General features: G+C 38.6%; 1 protein-coding gene across 2 annotated transcripts; it reads left to right on the plus strand.

Annotated features, from left to right (window-relative positions):
* The first annotated feature begins 2,413 nt into the window (after window positions 1-2,413).
* Window positions 2,414-11,172, plus strand: LOC145018622 (uncharacterized). 2 transcript variants are annotated; one of them, XR_013667098.1, is made up of 6 exons: window positions 2,414-2,526; window positions 3,329-3,416; window positions 3,930-4,001; window positions 4,394-5,622; window positions 10,465-10,552; window positions 11,066-11,166. XR_013667098.1 is itself a non-coding variant. In XM_078976495.1 (5 exons), the coding sequence occupies exons 4-5, from the start codon at window positions 4,398-4,400 to the stop codon at window positions 11,083-11,085; spliced, it is 1,245 nt and encodes a 414-aa protein (XP_078832621.1). In that variant the 5' UTR covers window positions 2,414-2,526; window positions 3,329-3,416; window positions 3,930-4,001; window positions 4,394-4,397; the 3' UTR covers window positions 11,086-11,172. The 2 variants fall into 2 exon arrangements, 1 of the variants encoding a protein (XP_078832621.1); XM_078976495.1 differs by lacking the exon at window positions 10,465-10,552 and having other exon boundaries at window positions 11,066-11,172.
* The last annotated feature ends 231 nt before the right edge of the window (window positions 11,173-11,403 follow it).

The following is an 11,403-nucleotide window of genomic DNA, read 5'->3' on the forward strand; positions in this document are numbered from 1 at the left end:
AAATGCCACGGGAACAACATACCAGAGATGGGGCGTTACAATTCTCCCCCACTTGTCTCAGACTTTGTCCTCGAAGTCTGCTATGGCTGAATCTGCAAATAACTCCGGGTAGTGCTCTCTCATTTCCTCTTCAGCCTCCCACGTTCACTCAGACCCCTTCCGATGCTGCCACTGCACCTTCACTAACTGAATTGCCTTGTTCCTCAAGGTCTTTGTATTACGGTCCAGAATCACGACCGGCCTCTCAATATAATTCAGGCTGCTATCAACCTGAATACCCTCTAGGGGAACAAATGCTGACTCATCCACCAAAAACTTCCTTAATTGAGACACATGGAAAGTGTTGTGAATCTGACTAAGCTCTACCGGAAGATCCAACCGATAAGCAACCCGACCCACCCAGGCCAAAACCCTGAAAGGACCAATGAACCTGGGACCCAGCTTTCCCCTCTTCTGAAACCTGATATCACCCTTCCAGGGTGAGACCTTCAGAAGGACCATATCGCCCACCCGAAACTCCAAGTCAGAACGCCTCCTGTCGGCGTAGCTCTTCTGCCGACTCTGCGCAGTCTGCAGTCTACTACGGACCTGCTGAATCAACTCAGTCGTCTTGAGCACCACCTCCGTGCTCCCAACGACTCGCTGACCAACCTCGCCCCAACAAATCAGGGTCCTACACTTCCTCCCATAAAGCATCTCAAAGGGAGTTCGATCAATGCTCGAATGATAACTGTTGTTATACGAAAATTCCGCTAACGGAAGATACGTATCCCAACTGCCACCGAGGTCTAAAACACATGCCCGGAGCATGTCCTCGAGAGTTTGAATCGTCCTTTCACTCTGCCCGTCCGTCTGAGGGTGGAAAGCGGTGCTGAAATGAAGACGAGTACCCATCTCGTCGTGAAACCGCTTCCAAAATCTAGATGTAAAGCGGACATCTCGGTCTGACACCACTGAAACCGGCACTCCATGACGTGCCACGATCTCACGCACATAGATATCGACTAACTTTTCTGCCGATATACTCTCCTGGATCGGGATAAAATGAGCACTCTTCGTCAACCGATCCATTACTACCCATATCGAATCCACTCCTCGTGCGGTCCTGGGAAGCTTGGTGATAAAATCCATGGTGATGTCCTCCTATTTCCACACAGGAATGTCTAACGGCTACATCTTGCCGTGAGGCCTCTAGTGCTCCGCCTTGACCTTCCTGCAGGTCAGGCATCTCTCAACTTACCAAGCAACATCCCGCTTCATGCAGAGCCACCAATAATCGGGTCGAAGATCCCTATACATCTTCGTCGCCCCGAGGTGGATAGAAAATCGAGACTTATGAGCCTCATCCATCAACACCTGACGTACCCCACCCCAGTACGGTACCCACACTCTCCCATGAAGCGTCAGCAATCCCTGACTGTCATAATCAAACGAAGATACTCGGCCCACTATCCTCTCACACTTTTGCCTCTCCTCCTTGAGGCCCTCAACCTGAGCCTCCTTGATCCGCACCAACAATGGAGAAATCACTGTCATTCTCAAACACAAATCCTTGATAGGGGCTGCCGACACTTTGCGGCTTAGGGCGTCGGCCACTACGTTGGCCTTCCCTGGGTGGTAAAGGATCTCACAATCATAATCCTTCAGCACATCCAACCATCTCCTCTACCTCATGTTCAGACTCGGCTGGTCCATAAGGTACCTCAAACTCTTGTGATCCGTGTAGATAGTACAACGGACCCCATAAAGATAATGTCTCCAGATCTTGAGGGCAAACACAACCGCCCCCAACTCTAAATCATGGGTACGATAGTTAGTCTCGTGAGGTGTAACATACACTTTAGTAACCTTGTTTAATTATCATGTTTCATATGATTGTTAGTTTAAAAATGAATATTATTATATATTATGTTGTTTTAAACGTTTAAAGTAGGTAGTTATAGTAAAATAGAATTGTAAGCGTTTAAAAAAAAATATATATATATATATATATATATATATATTATTTTCGGTATGGTTTTAAGCGTTGATTTCTAACGAAATAGGTTTATAATATTTGAAGTTAAACTAAGTTTAGAATCATTTGGAATGTATTAGAGGTGATAGGGAAGTCTTATGTGATTCCGATCAAAAAGTCAACTATCGGAATTAACGAAAGTATAACGTCTAAGTTAAAAATAATTAAATCTGATTTTATTGGAAGATCTTTTCTAGGATATTTTTATTGGAAGTTGTAAATTATCTCGTTAGAAACGTACAGGCGAAAACCTCATCGAAAACGGAGTTTCGAGCGAAAAGTTATGCAATTTTTAGTGTTTAGGGGTAAAACGGGTACCCAAACCGGGTCAAACCCGACCCAACTCGGGTTTTTACCCATTGAAACACGATTTTGAGTCATTTTCCTGCCATTTTCAGTTCATCACCATCCCTATGGGAGATTTTCACATACATGATCAATCTTGATCAAGTTTTGAAGATTAAATCAAGATTTTGAGTGTTCTTGAAGTATCAAGTCTAGTAATCAAGGTATGAACTCTTAATTTTTGGATTAGCCCTTGTAATTAGTGAGTTATTAAGAGATTAGGGTTTGATCAAAGTGGGTTTACCACTGATTTAATGAAATTAGGCATGAGTTTATGTTATTAACCTAGAATCTTAAATGGAAATCAAGTAACTACATGTAAACTTGAGAATTAATCATATGGTTTAAGAGTAATTAGTGAAAATTAATAATGAAACCCATGGTTTATACTTGAATTAGAATGGATTACTAAAATATTCAGTGTTATCATTGTAAAAGAAGAACTTGGTGATATTGATCATGAGGTTTGATCATGTAAAGGGTAAAATGAAATTATAAAGGGTATAATTGTCCTGTTTTTGTAAAAATCACCAAAAATTATAGAAAAATCGTATGGAGATGTGCTATATATCCCTGGAAAGCTGAGAATGTCTACTTTGATTTTTGTTTTAAAACCAAAATCTAATTCCGGACTTAAAAGGGGTGAAAACAGCTATATGTTCAGTGCAGTAAGGCTGAATTTTGACAGCTTTGGAACATTTTGACAGCTTTAGGATGCTGTTTTGTAAAATTCATAGTAAATTATAGAAAAATCATAAAAATGTGAGGTCAGTGGCATTAGAAAGATATAAGAGTCTATTTTATTAATATGTATAATTTATTAGTTATTTTGACATTTAATAAGGGTAAAACAGATCTGCAAGTGACAGCTATACAAAGAACAAAAACTAAAATTTCTAAATTGAAAACAACATAACTTGAGAGTAGTTGAGTAATTGCTTATGAAATTTGAAATATGAACTCCAGGGGTATAATTGAAGGTTTTAGAGGCCTGAGGATGGTGTAATTTCATCAGAAAAAGAGGAATTTTATCGCAACATTCGGTTACAGCACAGTGAGTTCAATATAGGGACAATTGTATGTTATGTGTTATATGTGCAATGTGCTTTCTTGTGTTATTGATCTAAGTGGTTATTACTTGATATTGATTTTGATGCCTTTGGCCATGTAGAGCATGACTCGTATCACTTTGGTATTGGCTTTGTGCCTTTGACCATGTAGAGCATGACTCGTATCACTTTGGTATTGGCTTCGGGCTAGGTAGGGCTGAAAGCCTGTATATTCTAGCAACATGATTAAAAGGGATTGTGTTTTATGTGCCTCTTGGGCTGGAATTTATGATGATTATGATCCTAAATTATTGTGTCTTAATTATTGTAATCCTTTGAATCTAACCGTTTATTGATTTGGAAAGTCCTTCATTTGATACACATATAAGCCTTTGTTGTCCTTTGTTTCTTTTTGTTCCTGTCATATTGTTATGTATATGGCATAGCGTTATATTGTATCTATTTTTGAACTCACTAAGTGACGCCCACTTATCCCTTTTAGTGTTTAACTATTTCAGGTGATAAGCATCCAGAGTAAACACGCTTTGTTGGAGGACTTAGAGTAGTTGACACTACTACGTTTTTACTTGGTATACATATATGTATATGGATTATAAATTCCTGGGTAGTTATGTATTTATACAACTAGTTATGAAACTTTGTAAAAACCCTTTTAGTTGGTTTGTATCCATGCTTTTGTATTTAGACCACTAGTGTGAATTATAATTATGAATATGCATGTAGCATGTTTGGCTTTATGGTAATTTTAGTGAATGGGGTCTTACAATTATGGTATCAGAGCACTGGTTTAAGCGAACTAAATACCACGAATTGGTATTTAGACTTAAACTGTTGGAAGTTCAATATATGAACAGATTTATTGTCCGTATATGGATACAAACCATAGGAAAGACTTAAGTGGGGTGTTGGGTAATGATAAATCCTTATATTCTTACGTGTTATGTTACTCCAATTTTTTCAGAGCAATGGCTGAGCAGGAGGGTAGTCATACACCAGATGTGGGTGGAGATCTTCATCTTAATGAGGGAGATACTCCAATATCCCCTCGTGAGGAGCGGCTTTTGGATAAACTTACTGGTGTTATTCGACAAACTCTAGAACAACACAAAAGGGATAGTGATAAGGGTAAAGAGAAAGCCACCGGAGAGTCTTCAAGAGAGAAAGCGAAACGTCCCTCATTCAAAACTTTCAAGAGTAGTGGTGCTACAGAGTTTTCAGGTGTCCTTGATCCCATTGTTGTTCTTACCTGGATCCAGAACACAGAAAAAGTATTTCGTATCTCCCATGTGGTTAATGAAGACAAGGTTAACTATGCTTCTGCAATGCTCATTGGAGAAGCCTTAGTCTGGTGGGAAGCGACATTTGAAGCTCTTAACGAGTATGACCAGGAGAATTTATCTTGGGAGATGTTTAAAATCCGCTTTCTAGGAAAATATTGTCCTCTAGATATGAGGAGAAGACTGGAGAAGGAGTTCCTCGAACTTAAGCAAGGAGGAATGACTGTGACCGAATATGAAACTCAATTCAATCAAAAGGCACGGTTTGCTGCGAAGTATATCCCGACTGAAGACGATAAAAGTCAGTTATTCATGGAAGGGTTACGGTATGAAATCCGTGATTTCGTGATCAATCGGGATATTCTATCATTCGATAAAGCTGTTGAGTATGCCCGAAAGCGCGAGCATGACTTAGAGATACGTGGTGCCACTCTTTCTATCCCGAAGCATCCACGTGTTGATCGAACTGTTTCTGTTTCAACTAATCCATTGGGTCGATCTGCTCAATCTGATCTTAGCACAAAAGTACAATCTCAGAGCGCCTTTCGTGGTCGCGGTCGGCCACAATCTTTTTCTCTTCAGTCGAGAGCTCCACCACCATGCCAGAAATGTGGAAAGAGCCACCAAGGTCAATGCAGGGTAGGAAAAGGACCAGTGATTTGCTATGGATGCGGAGAAACAGGTCATATGAAGCCCGTTTGCCCGATGAGGAATGTTACATGTTATGCTTGCGGTGTTACTGGCCACAGAAAGCGTTTCTGCCCTACTCTTACCAGCCAAATGGTGAGAAGTCAAGCTTCCGTTCAACAACCAGTGGGTACTTCAACCCAAAAGGAGGATGTGCCAAAGGCTAAAGGCCGTGCATTCCAGATTACCCCAGAGGAGGCACGCGAGGACCCGAATGTTGTGACTGGTACATTTCTCGTCAATTCTAGACCTGCTCACATCTTATTTGATTCTGGTGCCTCAGATTCTTTTGTGTCTCGTGAATTTGCGCGTTCTTTTCAAATTGCATGTTATGCACTCGCCCAACCATTTCATGTAGATACCGCGGGAAGTGTATCATTACTTGTTGATAAAGTCTATAGAGATTGTGTCATAGAAATTGAAGGTTATAATTTTCTTGCCAATTTGATTCCTATCTCCCTACCCAACTTTGATATCATTCTCGGCATGGACTGGTTGTCAAAGAACCGTGCAGAACTCTTGTGCTATGAAAAGATAGTACGCATTCCTATTGAAGGGGAGAATCCTATTTATGTCTATGGTGAACAAAGAATCTTCAAAATAATCTCTTTCCTTAAAGCTCGTAAATTCATATCGAAGGGGTGTTCTATCTATTTGGCCTACTCAGTTGATGTCTCAAAAGAGGAGAAGAAAACGGTAAATGATGTTCATGTTGTTAACGAATATCCTGATGTTTTCCCTGATGACTTGCCTGGCCTTCCTCCGGATAGGCAAGTAGAATTCCGAATTGACCTTGTGCCTGGTGCTGCTCCGATTGCAAAGACTCCTTATCGTCTCGCGCCAACAGAGATGAAAGAAATGATGATCCAACTGCAGGAATTACTTGACAAAGGCTTTATCCGACCGAGTACTTCTCCCTGGGGTGCTCCTGTATTGTTTGTCAAGAAGAAGGACGGATCGATGCGGATGTGCATTGATTATCGTGAGCTGAATAAGGTGACTATCAAAAACAAGTACCCACTACCTCGCATTGATGATTTATTTGATCAACTTCAGGGTGTTAGCTATTTCTCGAAGATTGATTTGAGATCTGGATATCATCAGTTGAAAGTTCACGAGCAGGATGTGCCGAAGACTGCTTTTCGTACTCGATATGGGCATTATGAATTCCTTGTTATGCCGTTTGGTTTAACAAATGCTCCTGCTGTATTCATGGATATGATGAATCGGGTATGTCGCCCAATGCTCGATAAATCAGTCATCGTATTCATTGACGATATTCTAATCTATTCCAAGTCTGAATCTGATCATGCCATTCATATTCGTGCGGTGTTAGAACTTCTTCGAAAGGAGAAACTATATGCTAAATTCTCGAAATGTGAATTCTGGCTTCGCCAAGTTCAATTTCTTGGCCATGTTATTTCTAGTGATGGTGTATCTGTAGATCCTATCAAAATCGAAGCCATTCAAAATTGGGAAGTGCCCCGTAATGCTTCCGAAATTCGTAGTTTCTTGGGTCTCGCGGGATATTACCGGAGATTCATTAAAGACTTTTCTCGTATAGCCATACCGCTCACGAGTCTTACAAGGAAGGAAGTAAAGTTTGAATGGGGTGAAGCCCAAGAAAAAGCTTTCTCAACTCTAAAAGATCTTTTGACTCATGCTCCAATCTTATCACTCCCAGAAGGTGATGATGATTTCTCCGTATACAGCGATGCTTCAAGATTGGGACTCGGTTGTGTGTTGATGCAACATGGCAAAGTGATAGCCTATGCCTCAAGACAACTGAAAGATTATGAAAAGAATTATCCCACTCATGATCTCGAACTCGCTGCAGTGGTATTTGCCCTAAAACTTTGGAGGCATTATCTTTTTGGTACAAAATGCCAATTATTTACTGACCACAAAAGTCTCAAGTACATATTCAGTCAGCAAACTTTGAATATGAGACAACAACGAGCCATGGAGCTGATCAAAGATTATGACTGTGAAATCCTATATCATCCTGGAAAAGCCAATGTAGTTGCCGATGCACTTAGCAGAAAAATTTATCGTAATAGTATGTGTTATGCTATTACTCATACCACAGTAAAATTCACTATTCTAGATGAACTAAAGAAATGGCAAGAAGAGGCCCTAAAGCCAGAAAATGTGAAGAAAGAAGGGATGATACATTATAATGATGCTTTACTTGATGATCCGCGAGGATTAAAAGTATTCAAGAATCGGCTATGGATTCCAAAGATTGGTGGATTAAGACAGAAGATTTTAGATGAAGCCCATAAATCTAAACTTTCAATACATCCTGGTACAAGTAAAATGTACTATGATGTAAGAGCTGATTATTGGTGGCCTGGATTAAAGAGAGACATTGGAAGATATGTACAGGAATGCTTAGTATGCTTACAAGTCAAAGCAGAGCACCAAAAGCCTTATGGAACCCCAGAAAGTCTTAGTGTTCCTGTATGGAAATGGGAAGAACTGTCCATGGATTTTATTACCAAATTGCCAAAGACTGCTAGACAACATGATAGCATTTGGGTAATTGTCGATCGCCTGACTAAAAGCGCTCATTTTCTTGCCATGCGTGAAACGGATCCAATGGAGAAATACGCACAAGTATACTTGGATGAAATTGTTGCAAGACACGGTGTGCCATTAAAGATCATTTCCGATCGTGATACTCGCTTCACTTCTCACTTTTGGGCAAGTATGCAACGTGAAATGGGATCTCGAGTTGCTCTCAGCACAGCTTATCATCCCCAGACAGATGGTCAGACAGAGAGAACAATCCAAACCGTAGAAGATATGCTTCGTGCATGTGTCTTGGAGTTCGGTGGTAACTGGGATAAATACTTACCTCTTGTTGAATTTTCGTATAATAACAGTTACCACGCTTCAATCAAAATGCCACCATATGAAGCATTATATGGTCGCAAATGTCGTACACCATTGTGTTGGCGAGACATAGGACAAAAGATCCTTGGAGGCCCTGAAATGATTCAAGACACCACCGACAAGATTCAAATTGTACGAGAAAGAATGAAAGCGGCCCAGGATCGACAGAAGTCCTATACAGAAAAGAGGAGACGACCCATAGAATTCCAGGTGGGTGATTTCGTAATGCTAAAAGTATCCCCGTGGAAAGGCATTATGCGATTTGGGAAGAAAGGAAAACTAAGTCCTAGATTTGTTGGTCCTTTCAAAATCATCCAGAGAGTTGGTAAACAAGCATACCGCTTGGAATTGCCGGAAGATTTGGCAGGTATTCATGATGTGTTTCATGTGAGCTATCTACGCAAATGCTTGAGCATCTATGATGAGACAGTTCCATTATCAGAGGTGAAATTGGATAATAAGTTAAGATATATAGAAGAACCTGAAGAGATTATAAATGAGAGAACGGTTGATCTGCGTAATAAAGAAGTGGAGTTAGTGCTTGTCAAGTGGAAACATCATCGAGGCCCAAATTATACTTGGGAAAATAAGAATGACATAAGAGAAAAATATCCCCGTTTGTTTAAATCGTCGTGATTTCGGGGACGAAATCCTCAAAAGGAGGAGGTATTTGTAACATACACTTTAGTAACCTTGTTTAATTATCATGTTTCATATGATTGTTAGTTTAAAAATGAATATTATTATATATTATGTTGTTTTAAACGTTTAAAGTAGGTAGTTATAGTAAAATAGAATTGTAAGCGTTTAAAAAAAAATATATATATATATATATATATATATATTATTTTCGGTATGGTTTTAAGCGTTGATTTCTAACGAAATAGGTTTATAATATTTGAAGTTAAACTAAGTTTAGAATCATTTGGAATGTATTAGAGGTGATAGGGAAGTCTTATGTGATTCCGATCAAAAAGTCAACTATCGGAATTAACGAAAGTATAACGTCTAAGTTAAAAATAATTAAATCTGATTTTATTGGAAGATCTTTTCTAGGATATTTTTATTGGAAGTTGTAAATTATCTCGTTAGAAACGTACAGGCGAAAACCTCATCGAAAACGGAGTTTCGAGCGAAAAGTTATGCAATTTTTAGTGTTTAGGGGTAAAACGGGTACCCAAACCGGGTCAAACCCGACCCAACTCGGGTTTTTACCCATTGAAACACGATTTTGAGTCATTTTCCTGCCATTTTCAGTTCATCACCATCCCTATGGGAGATTTTCACATACATGATCAATCTTGATCAAGTTTTGAAGATTAAATCAAGATTTTGAGTGTTCTTGAAGTATCAAGTCTAGTAATCAAGGTATGAACTCTTAATTTTTGGATTAGCCCTTGTAATTAGTGAGTTATTAAGAGATTAGGGTTTGATCAAAGTGGGTTTACCACTGATTTAATGAAATTAGGCATGAGTTTATGTTATTAACCTAGAATCTTAAATGGAAATCAAGTAACTACATGTAAACTTGAGAATTAATCATATGGTTTAAGAGTAATTAGTGAAAATTAATAATGAAACCCATGGTTTATACTTGAATTAGAATGGATTACTAAAATATTCAGTGTTATCATTGTAAAAGAAGAACTTGGTGATATTGATCATGAGGTTTGATCATGTAAAGGGTAAAATGAAATTATAAAGGGTATAATTGTCCTGTTTTTGTAAAAATCACCAAAAATTATAGAAAAATCGTATGGAGATGTGCTATATATCCCTGGAAAGCTGAGAATGTCTACTTTGATTTTTGTTTTAAAACCAAAATCTAATTCCGGACTTAAAAGGGGTGAAAACAGCTATATGTTCAGTGCAGTAAGGCTGAATTTTGACAGCTTTGGAACATTTTGACAGCTTTAGGATGCTGTTTTGTAAAATTCATAGTAAATTATAGAAAAATCATAAAAATGTGAGGTCAGTGGCATTAGAAAGATATAAGAGTCTATTTTATTAATATGTATAATTTATTAGTTATTTTGACATTTAATAAGGGTAAAACAGATCTGCAAGTGACAGCTATACAAAGAACAAAAACTAAAATTTCTAAATTGAAAACAACATAACTTGAGAGTAGTTGAGTAATTGCTTATGAAATTTGAAATATGAACTCCAGGGGTATAATTGAAGGTTTTAGAGGCCTGAGGATGGTGTAATTTCATCAGAAAAAGAGGAATTTTATCGCAACATTCGGTTACAGCACAGTGAGTTCAATATAGGGACAATTGTATGTTATGTGTTATATGTGCAATGTGCTTTCTTGTGTTATTGATCTAAGTGGTTATTACTTGATATTGATTTTGATGCCTTTGGCCATGTAGAGCATGACTCGTATCACTTTGGTATTGGCTTTGTGCCTTTGACCATGTAGAGCATGACTCGTATCACTTTGGTATTGGCTTCGGGCTAGGTAGGGCTGAAAGCCTGTATATTCTAGCAACATGATTAAAAGGGATTGTGTTTTATGTGCCTCTTGGGCTGGAATTTATGATGATTATGATCCTAAATTATTGTGTCTTAATTATTGTAATCCTTTGAATCTAACCGTTTATTGATTTGGAAAGTCCTTCATTTGATACACATATAAGCCTTTGTTGTCCTTTGTTTCTTTTTGTTCCTGTCATATTGTTATGTATATGGCATAGCGTTATATTGTATCTATTTTTGAACTCACTAAGTGACGCCCACTTATCCCTTTTAGTGTTTAACTATTTCAGGTGATAAGCATCCAGAGTAAACACGCTTTGTTGGAGGACTTAGAGTAGTTGACACTACTACGTTTTTACTTGGTATACATATATGTATATGGATTATAAATTCCTGGGTAGTTATGTATTTATACAACTAGTTATGAAACTTTGTAAAAACCCTTTTAGTTGGTTTGTATCCATGCTTTTGTATTTAGACCACTAGTGTGAATTATAATTATGAATATGCATGTAGCATGTTTGGCTTTATGGTAATTTTAGTGAATGGGGTCTTACATGAGGCTTCAACTGCCTCAAGGCGTAAGCTATCACATGGCCTCGCTGCATCAACACTGCTCCCATACCTG

This window comes from Lactuca saligna, chromosome 9, assembly GCF_052625555.1.
Source record: "Lactuca saligna cultivar CGN05327 chromosome 9, ASM5262555v1, whole genome shotgun sequence".
NCBI lineage: Eukaryota > Viridiplantae > Streptophyta > Magnoliopsida > Asterales > Asteraceae > Lactuca > Lactuca saligna.